The following is an 18898-nucleotide window of genomic DNA, read 5'->3' on the forward strand; positions in this document are numbered from 1 at the left end:
GGTCTGGGATGGAGGTTGGCTGTAGAAGGGAGCTCAGGGTAGGGGACTGGGTGTGGGGTGTGAGTTTGGGTGAAGGAGGGGGTTATGACTTGGGGCAGGGGACTGGGGTGCAGGTTTCAGGAGGTGGTATGGGTGCAGGAGAGGGGTGTAGGAGGGGATGCAGGTTCTGGAAAGGAGTTGTAGGGTGGACTTGATTTAAATCAATTTGCTTTAAATCACTAGTCAGGAAGACCTGATTTAATCATGGTTTTCTACATAAAAGTGCATTCCAGTGAGAGAGTGGTATGGTAGATCTCAAATCAATGAAGGCTACACTCAGACCTCAAGATATCAGGAATATGCTGCTCAAACAGTTTTGTTTTTGTTTCTACTACCTGTCCCTCCCTTCTCACATTTATCTCCAGACTTCTTCTCCTTGTCCAGATCTATTCCTTCCCCAAGAGCTTTTTGAAATTTTGCACTTTTAGAGAGAGGCAAGGGATTGACTCTGTGTACACAGATAGGGTTGAGGTCTGTTTTCTCACCTCCTAGATACTTATTTCAAAACATTTTTGCTGTTAACAAGCATGTTCTCTCTGGAGACACAAATCCACAGTTTGAGAACTGCAAAGCTAAGCATCTCTGATAGTATCTTAGGGTACGTCTACACTTGCTCCCTAGTTCAAGCTAGGGATGCAGATGTAGGCGACCGAAATTGCTAATGAAGTGGGGATTTAAATATCCCGCGCTTCATTAGCATAATCTCGCCGGCGCGTTACTCCGCTCAACAGCTGATTCGAACCAGGAAGTGCGCTCCAGGATGTGTTGGTTCAAACCAAGGGGTTTAATGTGCAGGTGAGATTATGCTAATGAAGTGTGGGATATTTAAATCCCCACTTCATTAGCAATTTCGGTCAGCTACATTTGCATCTGTGGTGTCCAACATGCTAGCCACACATGGCTATTTGGTTGGTTGAATGTGGCAAGTCCGCTATAGCAGTAGCTACTATAGTGGCCACTGCTTCAGAATTGGTTGGACACCATGGCTCTAGACTGAGCACTGAGTCCCATTGGGTAGATAGGTTACTCTTTTTAACTAATCTATACAGAAACCTCTGGAACTCCATAAGATTGGGTCCCTAATTCATGAACTAAGAGGAGTTTTGGAACTAATTTACAATAAACGTTACATGAATACATTGTCCCATACTCTAGCATTAGAATTTATAATCCCTAGTCCATGACAGATCTTTGAGCTATTCTTTATCTTAGGTTTTTCCCTCAAAATTGTATCTTATTAAAACTATCTAATCAAAAACATCTGATTTAAATAAAATTCATCTTTTAAAAAATCCTTGCCTTTTATCCACCCTGCAGAATTGTGACCTGGGAAGGGGGGGGGGGGGGGGGGAGGAGAGTGTTGGTTCATGATCTGGGGCAGGGAATTGAGGTGCAGGAGGGGGTGAGCTGCCAGAAGCAGGCTCTGGCCAGGAGACGCTTACCTAAGTGGTTACCAGCCAGCAGGATCCGCAGGCTGGCTGGCTGCCTGCCGCAGCCCCACATTTAAAGCAGCTGGCTGTTCCATGTAGCTCTCTGCACCGTGTGCCAGAGGGGAGGCTTCATGCACTGCCCTCAGCTCCCATTGGCTGGTTTCTGAGTAGAGCCATATGAAGTAGCCTGCCACTTCGAGCAGCGTGGAGCTGTTCCATGCCAGAGGGTCCCTGCATGTCAGGCTGTGGGCCCAATTAAAAGCCTTGGCAGGCTGGATCTGGCCCGCCCCTGCTTTGGACAATAGCATATACTGTATTTGGAGAGAGGAAAGTTAAACTGAATGTGACTGATACCAAAGTACTGCTGAAAATATGCTTAATTTGCTCAATTACTTTGGGAATGGTAATATTGCAGTTCATACAAATTAAACTGGTTGCTTATGCATCATAAGTTTGCTAGAAATTAGTGTGGAATCTTTCACTTGGCAAAGCTGTAACATGTATTTTGCTCTTCACAGTAAAGTTCCTGGGTTTGTAAGGATGATTGCGCCAGAAGGCTCCTTGGTATTCCATGAAAAGGCTTGGAATGCATATCCATATTGTAGAACAAGTAAGCTTGCTCTGAATTCTTAAATTTTTGCTTTACTGCTTAGCGATGCTGTCAAGTGGTTTAGGCCCTCAACGTTTTGCAATTGAGTGGAAAATATTTTACAGGTAACTCTGTGGGGGCGGGGAGGGGGTGTGTGTGTGTGTGTGTGTGTGTGTGTGTGTGTGTGTGTGTGTGTGTGTGTGTGAGAAACCTACTTTGGCTGAGCTATGCAGCCATCAAAGACATGACAACTTAACCAGCAGATTCCAGTTCCAAGACTTCATTAGTCTTGTACTGGGGACATCATGCACCTAAAGAGCCTGACTAACATCTCTTTCCAAGACCAGGATAAAACCTGTTAGGAAATACTCATTATTTGTAGTTCCTAAATAGAGATGTAATAGTGTAGTCAATTACCTGATCAGGTTACTGATATAGACTACATGCATATTTCTTCCCCCCAGAAGCTGCTGCCACCCTGCACTGCTGCCTTGGGGATGACCAGGCAGATGGTCCATGAGGGGAGCTGTCTTTTTTTTTTTTTTTTTTTTTTTTTTTTTAAGACAGCTCCCCTCGTGGACCAGCTTCTGCCTGGCACTAGAGGCAGCAGCACGGAGTGGCAGGGGGCTCCTCAGGAGTGGGGCGGGAGCATGCTGGCTGCCGGCCCCACCCCACCCCCGGGGACTATAGAATAGTTGAGTTAACAGATGATGATTCATGAGGTTAATCGACTATTCAGTTAACCGATATTTAACATCCCTGTTCCTAAAGGCTTCTGCAAATGAGTGTAAAGGTTAAAAATGATAATTGTAGATTCCACATCAAGTTCTTTGACTTGGTGTAATATTCATGTTTAGAGTCCAGAAAACTTTGGTCTTTACAGGAGGATGTTATGTAAAGCAGATTTATTCATATTGCATTTCTTAAGCTTTGATTTCTTTAAGTTCCAAGAATGCTGTCCACTTACTTTTTTGTTTAAAATACTTAAAGCGTACTTCATCTTTAACATGAACAAGCTGGCTCATAGAAGTATGCTGATGAATGGGGTTTTGTGGGGTTATCTTATTGAACTAGGGGTTTTGTGACTGACCTGTTGCACGTATTAATGCTATTTTGAATGCTTCCTTTTCCTTCCTATTGCATGTCCATCCGGCTTTCAGTTGTGACGGTGAGTACCTGGATTATTATTTATTAAATGTTTAATGTGGCTCTTAAAACCAGCTTTTAAGCCAGCTACACCCAGCATTGGCTCCTGCTTCCATCCCCCTCCTTGCTGACTCTCTGATAGAGGCTGTAAGGGGTGGCGGGGAAGCGACTAGTTGCTTATATCCCTAACCCCCAGAGCTGCTACAAACAGCTGGCTTCAGCTCCAGCAGTCGCCACGTGGAGGGTGGCTGCTGCAACTGAAGCCGGCTGTTCATGGTGGCTCTAGGGGCTGGGGCTGGAGTACATGCTGACCCCCCCAGTGCTGCCCTAACCCCCAGAGCCTCCCCCCAATGCTAGTCACTGATCCCAGAGCTGCACTGCACCCAAGCCCTCTGGTGCCAGTCCCCAGTATTAGCCCTGCCCCCCTCACCTAGCCCTGCGTTGCTCCCAGCTGAGCGCTGCTGCCTGGGTTGTGGTTGCTCTAAGGCTGTTCTGCTGGGCTCCATTCAGCCCTCCTGCCGTGCACTGAACCACTCTTCCGCATCCAGGAGGAGACCCCACCCCTGCCCGGTGCTGGTTGGCTCCTCCTTATGTCCCCTTTCCTACCAGCACATTTGTTGTCTGGAGCAGGGAGCTTCTGCTGCTGAGGGAGTGCCCCTCCCCAACCAGGAAGCTCTCTGTGCAGCAACCCTAAACCTCTGGGCAGGGCTCAACTAGCAGCTGCCCTGGGGCGCAGCTTACAGGGAACTTAGAGCACCAGCATGGTCTGTGGTTCCAACCCAAAGCCAGCTGCTGAATGTCTTATCTCTTAGAATCCTTCAGGTTAAGTGCAGCTCTAGAAGGGGAAAGGATTAGCACTTCCTCATTTGATTTGGTAGTGCCCAAGAATTCAGATCTCTCAGATGTCTCTTTAGTGGCCATAGGCAAGAAATGCTCAAAACATGGTCATTGCACTGAGCAAAGTTGGTATGATAAGTGGTAATGGTTTAATGTAGTGGGGACACAACTGCTATTGTCATCTAATGGGAATTTTTGTAACCTCATCCATCACTTTGCAAATTTGGCCTTCTAGGCTTATGTGCAAAGCACTTCTCACTGGCAATACAGTGAAGTGCATTTTAAATGAATTAAAATTATTATTATTTATTTGTTTATAAATGAGCAACTTCTTTGGGACTCTTGTTTGATCCATCTTGCCACATCACTACTCAGCATGGTAAATCTGGACTAGTCAGAACACCAGCAGGCTTTTTAACATTGAGCTAATATCAAACACAAAGCCCTTCTCGTAGTGTAGTTTTTTTTAAAACCAGTTTTTTAATCTCTTCTGTAGTATACAGCCACTGTAGCTTGAAATCAGCCTATTGATGCTGGGATGCTTGGCAGAAATACACCCTGCCGGCATCTGAAAATATCATGGATCCTTCCTATAGAGCAGAGGTCGGCAACCTTTCAAAAGTGGCGTGTCAAGATTTAACTTATTCACTTCTATTTACAAATCTGTGTTCCAGGGGCAGGATTTTCTGAACCAGGTGCAGCTAGGGAGAATGATTTAATTTAAATTAATGAACCGATTAAGTGTGTGAACTTTCTTATGTTTATCAAACTTACTTTTATTTAAAATCATTAATTTATGTCCAACATAAAAGGTTTCGACATTTTCTTTATGGCAGGGGTGGGGAACCTTTTCTGGATTGGGGGGCCACTGACCCACAGTAAAATGAGTTGGGGACCACACAAGTGAGTGGGAAGCGCAAAAAAACAAACAGCCTCCAGAAACCCCCAACCATCACTGATGTGGCCCCCAACTGATACACCTCACTCCTCTGGTGCTCCAGCCCCATGGGGCAAGAGGGAGGACTGCAGTTCAGAGCTTCCCATAGGCCAGATTAACTTTTCTGGGGTTCTAGGGTTAGTTATTTTTGTGGACCCCCTTAGGTTCTGGGGGGGGGCAAAATGAGGGGTTCAGTGTACAGGACAGGGCTGTGGGTTCAGGATGTGTGTGTGTGGGGGGGGGGGGGGGGAGAACACCGGGAAAAAATTCTGGGGGGGGGGGGGGGAGAAGGGGGGGACGGGACCAAAGTTGGAGTCTTTTTTGCTCCACAAGACTTAAGCACAAAAAAGCATTAAAACAGCATGTCCCCTTTAAGAGTGAGTGCAGGGATAGGAACAGGGGAGCGGTTGAGCACTAAGACGGCTTCCCCTTGGTCTTTTTGCTGGCAGCCATTTTGTGCCAGCAGCCTTGTGGAACCAGGTAAGCATGGGGTTGGGGGGCTGGGCCGGGGGGAGGCTGGGTGCCGAATGTTTGTAGGGTTGCCAGATGCCTGGCATTTTTGCCTCCTGGCTGGGGGGGGGGGGGAAATCGGGAAATATGGACATCTCAGGTGTCCGTTATTTTCTGAATATTTTTTTTACCAGACAGGAGGCGAAAATACTGGACTGTCCGGGTGAATACTGGACACCTGGCAACCCTAGGTGCGGGGGGGTGAGGGTAGGGTGTCTGGGCAGGGGGCAAGAGCAAGGGAGGGTGTGGGGGTTGCTGTGCAGGGTCTGAGCATGAGGTGGAAGGGTGGGGGGCACTTACTTGCCTTTGTGCACCCCTCTGCTCTCAGCACTGTCTCCCAGACACGGCCTCCCACTGCCCCCATTGACCGAATTCTGGCTAATAGGAGCAGCGGGGAAAGCCTCCAGGTGACATGTCTGTGTGCTGATGTTTCCCCAGTTGGGGGAGGGGGAGTGGCAGTGCATGGAGCTGCTTCTGTTTGGAGAGTTTCCCCTCTGCTCTCAGCACTGTGTACCAGGCACAGCCTCCTACTTCCCCCCTTGGTGAGGCAGAATGAGGGTCAAATGTAAAGGGTTCCTTGAGTTTGTGAAGAGCAGGGTAGTAAGACTGGCTCATGTGCAAAAATTCCTATTCCTGATTTAGTGAAGTCTGGTTCACTTCAAATGGACTAACCCAGAATCTGGATTGGCATCAGAGAAACTTGACTTAAAATTTTAACTAGGCTGCATCTACACTGAGAGTTTTTGCAGCAGAAAATATGCTAATGAGGGACTCATGCTAATGAGATCAGGACTTATGCTAATATTTTCTGCCATTTCTTTTTGTGTAAGGGGTTTTTGTGCAAAAAGAAGCATAGCTACTTCTGTTTTGCACAACCCCCCCGTTTTGCGTGAGATCCTTATGTTGAAAGATCCCACAGCAGAATAGTATTTTTGTATGGAACCTTGTCTTGTCAGAATTTTTTGTTTATTTAGAAGAAATGAAAACTTCTTGTGACACAGGGTGGGCGGGTACTGAAACCACTTGGAAGAGTCCAACTGAAATGTTTACAAATTCTCCATATTTGTGTGGGTAGGTGTCCTATGTATCTAGATTTGTCAAATAACCATCATTCAAATTACATTTTATACTCTGTTCAACATTTCAGGTTGAGGTGTAGGGTGTCCGTCTGTTTTTCTATGTGCAGTAATGGGGGCCTCTATTCCTGTGTATATTAGAGTTCAAATGGGAAGTGAAGTTTCTAGTCGAGGCCTACTGTGCCTTCCCTTGGAGGAGAAAAGAACTTGTTAAATGCAATATTTAAAGGTGGGGGAAAAAAGTATGATCACCCTTCTCCTGCATGGCTTTTCTTACAGAATGAATATATGAAAGACGACTTCTTCATAAAAATCGAGACCTGGCATAAACCAGACCTAGGGACATCTGAAAATGTAAGTAAGGGTCCAGTAGTAACCCAGCATTTGCTCTACTTACTGCACACATGATGATGATTCATCAGGTTCCCCTTTTCTGGCAGTGGGTGACAGCTGATCCTTAAAGGAAGGCAGTCTCTCTCAAACAAGTAATAAAAAGTACCCCTAAGAAGTTAGGGAAAGGGAAATGCTTTTTTTTTCTATTTTTTTTTTCTTCAAAGCTTATGAGATGTGCTACCTAGATAGTGCTCCTGAGCATTTGTGCAAGGAAACTTCTTATCCCAGATGTTTAAAGTCAGTGGTTCTTCTTCAAGTGCTTGCTCATGTCCATTCTGATTAGGTGTACGCGTGCCACGTGCACAGATTCCGGAGCTTTTTTTCCCTTAGCAGTATCCATAGGGCCAGCAGGGAGCCCCCTGGAGTGGCGCCGGTATACCGGTGTGCATATACCCCCTCCACCCCCTCAGTTCCTTCTTACCACCCATGACGTGAAAGTAGCTGGAGCATGCTTTCAGGCTGTTAGCAGCTGTATTCCTTATCTCTTGTATTACAGTTCTAGTTGAAGTTTTATCTAGTTAAGTAGTTAAGTGCTGTAAATATTTAGTTAGATAGGGGAGCACAGCAGAACCCTCCCTGTGAGGGGAGGGCATGCCAGGGCCCCAGGGCTTTAAACCCTGTGCTTCCTGCTCCAAACCTATGCCCTGTGGAGATCCCCACTCCGACTGTCTAAAGTGTCTGGGTGAGGCCCATCGAGCTGAAAGCTGCTCTATCTGTAAGAGCTTTAAGCCCTGGACCAAAAAGGAGAGGGACTCCTGGCTAAAACTCCTACTAATGGAGTCGGCACTGCAGCCTCAGGGCGAGGAGCGGCCTCACTCTGTCCGCAGCGCACCGTCGGCGGCACCCGCATCGGCCAAGCATCGTCCTGAGACCGACAAGGCACTGAGGCACAGATCGCAGTCCCCGGTGCCGAGGGCCCCCAAGAGCTAGAGGGGATGCTCGGCAGAGAGGAGTGCCCAGAAGGTGCGCCCTAAGGAGGACATCTCGGCCCAAGGGGAACCAGAGGCACAGCTCGGCGAGGAGGAGGCAGTCCCCTTGAGAGTTCTCGTCATCTTCTCCAGACGAGGCCCTGGCTGACCCCATGCCCCAGCCCCCCGTCAATGGACTCCAGGGCGCACCAGGAGCTGCTCCGAAGGCTGGCGGTCAACCTTGCGGTCCAGCACGAGGAGGTCCACAAGGACCAAGATCCAATGGTGGACATCATAGTGGCAGCGGGCCCTGGCCGAGTGGCGCTCCCACTGAATAAAGCGGTGGACAAACTGTCGAAGACTCTGTGGCAGACGCCGGCCTCCATTGCGCTGACCCAAAAGGGAGTCGAGGGAAGGTACTACGTACCCCAAGCAGGGCACGAGCATCTTTTTAACCACCCGGCACCGGGATCCACTGTGGTACAGGCCGCAGGGCAGAAGGAGCGTCAAGGGCCCTCAGGTCCTACACCGAAGGCGAAGGAGCCCAAGAGATTGGACCTGCTTGGCCGGAAGGCCTATGCCACGGGGGGCCTCCAGCTATGTATAGCTAACCAGCAACTAATGCTGGGGCGTTACGCCTTTAACACATGGGTATCAATGCAGAAATTTGCCAGCCAGCTTCCCCCTGAATCCCGCCAGGAGTTCGGGGCCCTGACGGAAGAGGGGAAGGCAGTGGCGTGTACCTCCCTCCAGGCGGCCTTGGATGCGGCTGATTCGGCAGCCTGCACTATGGCCACAGGGGTGGTCGTGAGGCACAGTACGTGGTTGCAGGTGTCTGGCATCCCGCCCGAGGTGCAGACCACTATTCCGGACCTGCCTTTTGAGGGGCCGGGCTTGTTTTCAGAGCAGACTGATTCCAAGCTTCATAGCTTGAAAGACTCAAGAGTGACGTTGAAGTCGCTAGGGATACATACCCCGGCACCTCAGAGGCGCTCCTTCCAGGCTAGACCCTATCCCAGACGGGGGCAAAACAATGATAGGGGTCGCAGGAGGGGCCGTAACAATAGCCGCCCTGACCTCTTTAGAGGCAGGCGTAGGGGCCCTCGGTCAGACTCCGAGAGAGGCTCAGGACCGTCACTCGGTCACCAAACTAAGCCCTCGCTTTGAAGGTACGCCGGAGAGCAGAGTACCAGTCGCACCTACCTGCCCACTCTTTGGGGACCGTCTTTCCCTCTTTTACCAGGAATGGATAAAGATCACGTTGGACTGTTGGGTCCTAGACCTGGTAAAGCAGGGGTATACTATCCCCTTCCTTTCCTGCCCTGCTTCCCACCCCCCCTCCCCTGCCCTCTTCAGGGACCCTTCTCACGAGACACTCCTTCTGCAGGAGGTGTCCAACCTGTTGACGCTAGGGGCCATAGAAAGAGTGCCCCCAGACATTAAAGGAAAGGGTTTCTACTCCTGCTACTTCCTAGTTCCCAAGGCGAAAGGGGGCATGCGTCCCATATTAGATCTCCGAAACCTGAACACCTTTATAAGGAAAGCAAAGTTCAGGATGGTGACGCTTGCTTGCATCATCCCATCGCTGAGAAAGGGGGACTGGTACGCTGCTCTCGACTTGAAAGATGCGTACTTCCATATTTCAATTTTTCCAAGTCACAGAAAATTTCTATGGTTCGTGGTGGGACAGGACCACTTCCAGTTTACGGTCCTCCCATTTGGACTGTGTACAGCCCCGAGAGTCTTTACCAAATGTATGACGGTGGTAGCCGCATTTCTGCGGCGGCACAGGGTCCAAGTGTTTCCATATCTGGACGATTGGCTGATAAGGGACCTGTTCTCGAGACTTGCATCAGATCATGTCTCACGGGCCAGGGCTTTGTTCGAGAGCCTCGGCCTCCTCATAAACGATGCCAAATCATTGCTAGATCCCACGCAAGTCATAGACTTTGGGGGGGCCCCATCTGGACTCGCCTTTGGGCAAGGCGTCTCTACCGAGAGACAGATTCATGGCTATCCACTCGCTGGTAGTGGGGCTGCAGGAGTTCCCAACTACGACAGCGAGGACCTGTATGAGGCTCCTAGGCCACGTGGCGGTGTGCACTTACATGGTCCAACACACCAGGCTGCGCATGCGCCCATTGCAGGGGTGGCTCAGGGTAGCGCACAACCCCTTGAGGTCGCTGCTAGATGCGGTAGTGACTATTCCTCAGGACGTTCTTCGTTCGCTGGACTGGTGGAAGGACGAGGGCACGGTGTGTGCGGGGGTCCAATTCACCAAAGTGTCCCCGTCAGTGCAGCTGGTCACGGATGCTTCGGACATGGGATGGGGCGCTCACCTGGGCAACCTCAGGATGCAAGGTACGTGATCAACAGAGGAGGTTCACCTCCATATAAATATCAAGGAGCTGCGGGCGGTCAGGTTGGCCTGCAGGGCGTTCCTTCCCCACTTGCGGAACAGAGTGGTGGCGGTGCTGATAGACAACACTACGGCCATGTTTTATATCAACAAGCAGGGTGGGGGCGCGTTCCTCGCCCCTGTGCCGGGAAGCCCTAGATCTATGGGAACTGTGTATAGCCCACAGCATTTTCCTGGAGGCATCTCGCCTTCCGGGAACCAGGAACGGTCTAGCGGACAGGCTCAGCCGTTTGATCCAGGCACACGAGTGGGTGCTAAGGTGGGACATACTTCACGGGGTCTTCCAAAGGTAGGGGTTTCCCCGCCTGGACCTGTTTGCAACACTGAGCAACGCCAAGTGCAGGGAGTACTGTTCGTACATGGGACACGGTCTGGGCTCTTGGGACGATGCGCTGCAGATCAGCTGGCCCAGGGGCCTACTCTATGCCTTCCCCCCCCCCCATTCCCTCTGATCCACGACACACTCCTCAGAGTGCAGAGGTTCAGGGCCCAGATCATCCTGATAGCGCCAGTGTGGCCTCGGCAGTACTGGTTCACCACCCTGCTGGATCTGACTGCGGAGGGCCCGTTCAGGCTACCCCTAGTGCCAGATCTAATCACTCAGAGCTGCGAGGCCAGGGTAGCACTCCACCTGAGCCTGTCATCTCTGCACCTAGCGGCGTGGCTCCTCAGTGGCTCTCAGTGACGGAGCGCGCCTGCTCCAGAGCAGTCCAGGAGGTCCTCCTAGAAAGCAGAAAGCCGTCCACTAGGGCCCTTTACGAGGCTAAGTGAAAGAGGTTTACTTCGTGGCTGGAGGGCAGGACGCTCGCTCCAGGTGAAGGGATGGTTCCGACGGTCTTGGAATACCTTCTCCACCTGCGGAAACAGGGCCTGGCCACAGCCTCCCTGAGGGTACACCTGGCGGCCATAGCGGCTTTCCACGCCGGGGGGGCCAAAGGTCTATCTTTGCCAATCCCTTGGTTAAAAGATTTCTGAAGGGAATTGACAGAATGCCATACGAGAGACCTCCGGTCCCAGCTTGGGACCTTAACCTGGTCCTGGCTGCCCTTATGAAGCCCCCGTTCAAGCCTCTGGCTTCATGCTCTTTGATGCACCTGTCCTATAAGGTAGCTTTCCTCGTGGCCATTACCTCAGCCAGGAGGGTGTCAGAGCTTAGGGCTCTCACCTCAGAACCACCCTACATGGTGTTTTTTAAAGATAAGGTGAGGTTGCGTCCACACCCGGGGTTTCTTCCCAAGGTGGTCTCGCACTTCCACATGTCCCAGGATATTTACCTACCAGTGTTTTACCCCAAGCCACACGCGTCGCCCAGGGAACAGGCTCTGCACTGCCTGGACGTTAGGAGGGCGTTGGCTTTTTATATAGATAGGACACGAGAGTTCCGTAAGTCAACTCAATTGTTTATTTCAGTGGCGGAAAGAATGTGTGGGCAGCCAGTCTCGGCGCAGCGTATATCCTCATGGATTACTTCCTGCATTCAACTGTGCTACGAGGGCGCGGGTAGAGCACCGCCGCGCATAACAGCACATTCCACGAGAGCCCAGGCAACGTCGGCGGTGTTCCTTGCCCATGGGCCGATCTTGGAAATCTGCAGGGCAGCAACCTGGTCATCGGTGCACACTTTTGCAGAGCATTATGCAATTACGCAACTGGCCAGGGAGGATGCTGCCGTCGGGAGGGCAGTTCTATGCTCTGCAGAATGATAAGGGAGTAGTTAGTCACCTTCCGACCCCGCCTCCGGAGGGGGGACACGGCTAGGGACTCACCTAATCAGAATGGACATGAGCAAGCACTCGAAGAAGAAGAGGTTACTTACCTCGTAACTGTAGTTCTTCGAGATGTGTTGCTCATGTCCATTCTGCATCCCACCCACCTCCCCGTGTCGGAAGGAGCCGGCAAGAAGGAACTGGGGGTGGAGGGGCCAGCAGGGGTATATATGCACCGGTATACCAGCGCCACTCCAGGGGGCTCCCTGCTGGCCCTATGGATACTGCTAAGGGGAAAAAAAGCTCCGGAATCTGTGCACGTGGCACGCGTACACCTAATCAGAAACACTTCTCTCCTATCCCAGCAGCTCTAGCAAGGGGATTTAATTAAATGTACTGGATGTTTTGAAAGCATACACGCTGTTATCTTGGTTCAAGCATTTTATTAATGTTATGTGATGAAATTCCTTTTTCAGCTAATTTTGGAAATATCCTGGATCTGTCCTCAATGAAGCTGGTTCAGTGCCAGTAGGGTGGTGTGTGATATGGACTGTCCTCTTTCTCTTCTCCATTAAAAGGGTAGTCCGATACTAACGATGGGCACCCACATAAATGTCCATTTTCAGTGTTTGGATGACTTGCCTGGACCATTGTTTCTTATGCAGGCTAGAAACCTGCAGAGGGGATGACTTGTGCTTAATCTGAAGTGTATCTATATCTATTTTTGTTAGCGCAAGCATAATTGTCTAGGAAAGCATTTTACTTTCTAACAGCTATATGTATGACACATGCTATGTATCTGGGCCCTTCTATTTGCATTAGGTCAGGGTTGGGCAAAATACGGCCCGTAGGCCACATCTGGCCTGCCAAGATGTTGGATCCAACCTGCAGATGCAGCAGGGAGCTCAGGTAGGCTCCCTGCCTGCCCTGCTTCTCCACCCACCTCTCAGCTGTCAGCCCTGGTTGGGGGGGGGGGGGGGGAGAGAAGTGTCACGCTAACCCTGTCCCCAGCACAATCCCATTGGACAGTTTCCAGCTATTGGGAGCTGCCTGTTTGAAGAACAGGTGGCACTTAAATACCCCTCCCCGTCAAGCTCATAGCTATTCAGACACATGGCCCCTGCAGCCTGTGCTGGGCTGCTGGATGGTAGTCACTCAAGTAAGTCTCCCAGCCAGAGCCTGCTTCTAGCATCCCACTCCTACCCCACATAACCCAAAGCCTCTGCCCCCACTCCTGCACCCCAGTCCCCTGCCTCAAGTAATTAAATCAAGTAATTTAAATTTAAATCCAAACCCCTGCACCCATACTCCCTCCTAGACCTCGCACCCCCTCTTCCACCCCAGTCCCTTACCCCAAAGTCCTTCTGCACCTGACCTCTATCCCAGATCCCGCATCTCCTAAATCAATATAATGGAAGAGTGGGGTCCTTGACCGCTTTCCAAATTGAGTAGTGCCCCCCCCCCCCCAATCAAAAATTATTGCCTGCATTAGGTCATGTCTTTTGAGAGATGTTAACAGATGCATTTCAAAATAGTCTGTTAGCCAACTTCAAAACGTGCTGGGGCCTCTGATTTAAGGAAATGTTTGTCTAGCATTTTGAACGTGTAATGATTCTAATTCCAGTATTTAATGTCATTAGATGGAAGGAAAATAACAAATGCAAATTAATCTTAAAATGAAGCTCCTCTGAAAGCACAAGAAGTGAAAATTTAATAGTTACTACTAAATTTAAATAAATGGGGAAATATCTTCTGAAGTTACCTAGCGATTCTAAGAAAACTGTCCATCTCTGTAGATCTGGGTAATACAGAATTAACGTCATGGCTGCAATAAGGTGACAAACAGTGAAGGTCCTCTCTCTCCCCATCGCAGGTGCATGACTTGGATCCGAACACATGGAAGAGTGTTGAAGTTGTTCATATTGACATTGCGGACAGAACTCAAGTAGAATCAGCAGTAAGTAGACATCGTACTTATTGGGAGATGATTGTCCTGTCTAGCTAATTACTTTAGCCTTCATTTGCACCTTGAACATGTTTTTTCATTGTTAGTAAATAGGTTAATATACTCGGTGTAAATATCAATTTTATACTCACAGGTAATTTAAATAAGTGGCTGTCAAATGATTTAAAAAATTGTCATTTATAATGACAAAGTTGCAACTAATGACCTTTTATTTGCACTGTTGAAAGAATACCAATTTAAATTGATGTTTTTCTACATTTTCAAATATATTGATTTAAGTTACAATACAGAATGCAGTGTACAGTGCTCAGTTTGTTTTGATTACAAATATTTGCATTGTAAAAAGATAATCATATTTTTCAGTTCATACAAATACTTTAGTGTAATCTCTCTCATAGAAGTGCAACTTACAAATACAGAATTATTTACAGCTCTAAAAAAGCAGTAAACACAAGCAATTAATGCAAAACACATGAATGCATTTTTTTAACCAGTGTTAATCACACACCTCTGTTTTGATCTTCACTTACAGTACTTCATTACTTGGCAAACGCTGGCAAAATTCTACAGCATTCTCATGATGTAGAGTGATTAAATATCAGAAAAAGTTAATGCAGCAGAAGTTCAAGTCTTTTTAAAAATATACTTCCCATTCAAAACTTCCAGATGGTTCTGTGGCCATTGCAAGGCTGAGGTCCATTGAAGTACAAGTCTGCAGTCCTTCCTATGGGCTAAACATGCCTCTGCCTCCAGTTGGAATTCTACAGATAACCCATCAACAGCAAATTAACCCTGCTAGCTGTGATAGAGTATGCTTAGAGTTTCAGGGTCTCTGTAGTCTCATGGCTTAAAGTACAACAATGTAACCAATGCTATTGCAAGGTATGTAGCTATGGAATGCAGACTACTCATTGTAAACAACAGAGGGCTAACAGGTGTTGCTCAATCTGCATCTTGCAATCAATCCTACACCTTGCCCTTCCAAGGAACCATTGCATCAAGAGTACATGACCTATATCACAAGGAGAAGGCTACAAATCTGGAGCTTCTGAAAAATGCACTCACTGTTGCTTTGAGTGGTGACAGCTGTGACCACTTAAAGATGTCCAGTGATCTTGGAGTCCTGGCAAATCTGATTGATGGCTGCATGGACACTACAGTCATTCACCTTAACAGTAATACGTGAAACCAATGAATCACAACTAATCTTTTTAATCTAATAAAAATGTAGATATCGCAGCTTTCATGGGCACAACCCACTTCTTCAGTGGGTTGTGCCCACAAAAGCTCTGATGCCACTTACCGCTACGTCTATACTGTGCTCTCGTGTGCAATCAAATATGCAAATGAGGCAAAGCGGTGACTATTGCCTCACCTCATTTGCATACTTAATGAGCTGCCATTTTTGCCCAAGGGGCTTTGGCGTAAAACTCCCCTCTTGCGCAAGAGCCGTTCTCCCTGAAAAAAAGCAGCAGAACGGCTCTTGCACAAGAGGGGGGCTCTTGCACAAGAGGGGGGTTTTGGCACAAAACGACGCTGTGTAGATGGCTCCTTTTTGCACGAAAGGCCCTTGGGCAAAAATGGTGGCTCATTAGGTATGCAAATGAAGCATGGCGATATTCACTGCTTTGCTTCATTTGCATATTTTCTTGTGCAAGAGAGTGCAGTATAGCTGTAGCCTCTGTTTTGTTGTTCTTGCAGCACCTTAGAGACTATTTGTCGTTTAAGTTTTTCCAGTTAGACTAACATAGCTACCCCTCAAACTTTTTGTTCTTGTTTGTTTTGCATTACCAGCAATTAATTGACTGCTCTAATCTAAATGCTCAGTACTCACGTTTTGTGGACATTTCCTAATATCTCTGGTTTGATTTTTATCAGCAGATTACCAAAAATCCATTGCCCTTAAACATACAGCTTTTAGTCTTAATACAGTAATTTACTTGGATCACCATTTTGTGTGCTGGTTTCAGTGTGAGGGCTGAAATTGAAAAAGGACTCAAATCCAGCTCTTCTGCATGGCCTGGCACAGAGCTGTGACCAGGCCATTCCTTTTGATTTGCTGTTTTAGGAGTATGTTCTTAAATATACATCATTTGGATTATGGCAAGTTCAAATAGGTCTGTTTTTTTTTGTGCTGAAATCTGTGGTGTTTAATTGCTTTTGCATCCTTCTCTTCAAACTTCTTACCCATCAATGCAGCAATTATCAGCATATGGGCTGGTCTTTCATCTCTGCTGGCAGAGGGGTTAACTGTAGCTAGAGAAACACCCATGTCCTTTCTTCTGCTTCCACTCTACAGTTACTGCTTTGTTACTATGTCATGAACAGGAGGAGTGCTGACCAGTACCTGGTGACTAAGGGGTTAACTCAGGTACCAAGCAAAGGTGTCAGCCAGGGGGCCTGGAGAACCAGTTGAGAGAGGGTTGAAATTTGAATTGGATATAGGTCTCCTGCCTGCTTTCTTCCTGTGGGAGAGTTTAAACCCAGGCAGAAGTACCATGCCGCTCCTGCGTGCCCGCCGCCCCCTGGAATTCAGGACATGGGAGCCCTGCACAAAGAGAAAATTAGAAGTGAGGACCAGGGAAATGTGAGTCCAGTCGTGTTCAGGGTAACTTTTCTTTATTTTGTGGTTTGGTTTGAACAGCTCTGTGTGATTCTATGTCTCCCCTCCCTCTTTACCATCTAAGTGTTGTGCCGAGTTGCTCTGTAACATTTAGCACCCAAGTCTGCTTTCTCAAGTTTAGCTTGTGTTTTGGAATAAAAATCACTACCTTTAAGGTGATGAGATTCTTGTGTCCTGAATGGTCTGTCTGTGGGTATCTGCATGTCTCTGACTTGAGGGGTCAGCTACCACAGACTGCAACTTGTTTTTCTTTTTTTGCAAGCTCTTTTGGGGCAAAAGAACTTGGGGTACCCTGGGGGTGATTTCAAGTGTTCACCCCTGGTTTTAGAGGAAAAGCACTTGATAGTGGCAGCGATTTCCCCAAAATCTGTTAGGATTCTGGGGGAAGGTTTTTGTGACCAGTGCCTGTAGAGGCAAGGCTTTGGAGCGCTCTTGCAGGCCCCCCACCTTTTGCACTCAGATTGCCAGAGTGGGGAACAGCCCTGACAGACCCATCTCTCTTGAGGTTTCTGCTGGTTCTTTGGATGGTTGCTGAAGTCCGGCTTCACTGTAACCATAAAACGAGCTACATTTTGGCCATTAAAATCAGCTCAGTCATTTGCCTTATTACTACATGATGTGCACTATAGGTGTGTAGGTAGTGATTACTTACCCAGTATTTTAGAAAAGTAGGGTCTGAATAAGTAACTTTGTTTTTAGTTACTAGCTTTTGAAGTGTATTTGAGCCTCCCACTTTCCAGAGTGGTAAAAATTATGCTGTTTCTGTTAAACAGTAGAACAGTCTTTAACACTATTTGCTGCCTCTCTTATGAAACGCAATTTCAAGCTGCTGCTTGTGCTCTTACTTTCCTGATCAGGCTTTGGGTTGCTCCACGACACCGTATACCAGCGTTTCCCAAACTATAGGCTGCAGGGAAAAAAAATACCAGGCCTCAGCGTGGTTGCTGGGGTGTTCTGGGCTCCCGGAGTGCCTGTGTGGCACCGGGTCCCCCAAGCCCTCGGCCAGCCTGGGCGGAATCTGCATCCGGATGTTCTGGCTCCCGGCAGAGGCGGGGAGGGGAGCCGGTCATTGAAGCAGCACTGGACGGGGAAATGAGGGCGGGCCAGGGAGATTGGGAGAGGGGCAGCCGGCAAAAGCAGAGCTGGCCGGGGGGCAGGTGGCTGGCTAGGACATCAGGAGGAGGAGTAGGGGAGAAGCAGCTGCTGGAAGCAGGGCTTGTCGGGGGCATCAGGACTGTCCGGGAGAGACTGGGGGCTGGCGGAAGCAGGGCTGCTGGGGGGTGCGAGGTCGGGGGTAGGGAGCTGGGCAGGAGGAGAAGCGGCGGCCGGAAGCAGGGCTGTATGTGGGCAGCAGGGCTGGTTGGGGGAGAACTGGTCTGGGAGGGGGTTGGGGGAAGTGGAGCTGGCTGGAGGCGCAGTGGGGGGAGCGAATCAGCTGGCGGGGAGCAGGACTGACCCAGCCATATGTGGATCTCTGGGTGCTGCCCTCCTTCTCCCCCCCCCCCCCCCCCCCTGCAAAGCACGAGTGAGTCCAGCCCCTGGATTCTGTTGTGCCCCCGCCCCCCACCCCCACCCCCTCGAGTAGTTGCCAACTGTCTGACTGGTAGACACGCTCATGCAGTCTGAGCACGTTTGCCAGCCAGGCAGTTCGGAACTACAAACCGATACATCTAGTAATAATAAAACTTACCTAATGAGAAAATACCAGACATGTTATATGTTTGGTATTTTCTCTGTTTTATGCATTTATATTTTTGGGCTGCAAAAAACCAGTATGGGGGGGGGGAAGGGTTCCAACTACAGTAAAAAGTTTGGGAAACCCTGGTCTAACCAAATGTTCGTGAATAGATTTACTGGTCCCCGTGTCAAAGTTTGGGAACCCCTGCTGTACACCACTCCTCAGTGTTTGTCCAACTCAAACCGTTCAGGTTTTTCTAGGACAGTGGTTTCAAAGTGTGGTCTGTAGCTTGAGCTCAGCCCCCCATTTCCCCAACACAACTGGGAGCTTGCTCCAGCTTCACGCACAGAGGGCAGGAGGTGCAAAGGCAGGAGGGATTTCCCCTCACCTAGAGGAGGTGGGGGAGGAAGGGGCTCAGACTGGGAGAGGTTGCAAGTGGAGCCCAGTAGGGAGTGTTCTTTGAGCAGTGTCCTTGTGGGTGCTCCACCTTTTAGGTGCACCAGTGCCGCTGCACTTGTCAGACTTCTGCCAGCAGTGCCCTGGTCAGCTGCACATGCGGAATGTTGGCGCATGACATTTGAAATGGCTATCCTGCATGTGCAGCCAACCACCTCCTCAGTTTCTTTGGCTGCTGCTGCTGG

At 49.0% G+C, this 18898-nt stretch overlaps 1 protein-coding gene across 7 annotated transcripts in view; it reads left to right on the forward strand.

Annotated features, from left to right (window-relative positions):
* Positions 1–18898, forward strand: part of LOC106731943 (phosphatidylinositol transfer protein beta isoform-like) — a 168831-nt gene that overhangs the window by 21840 nt on the left and 128093 nt on the right. For 6 of the 7 annotated variants that reach the window (XM_075915693.1, XM_075915696.1, XM_075915701.1 and 3 more), the window contains exons 2-3: positions 6844–6918; positions 13864–13947. In XM_075915693.1, the coding sequence (XP_075771808.1) occupies positions 6853–6918; positions 13864–13947 (150 nt within the window). In that variant the 5' untranslated portion in view covers positions 6844–6852. Of the gene's footprint in view, positions 1–6843; positions 6919–13863; positions 13948–18898 lie in introns of those variants that run through there. The other variant, XM_075915695.1, reaches the window with a different exon arrangement.

Source organism: Pelodiscus sinensis, unplaced genomic scaffold (assembly GCF_049634645.1).
Source record: "Pelodiscus sinensis isolate JC-2024 unplaced genomic scaffold, ASM4963464v1 ctg38, whole genome shotgun sequence".
Classification (NCBI taxonomy): Eukaryota; Metazoa; Chordata; order Testudines; family Trionychidae; genus Pelodiscus; species Pelodiscus sinensis.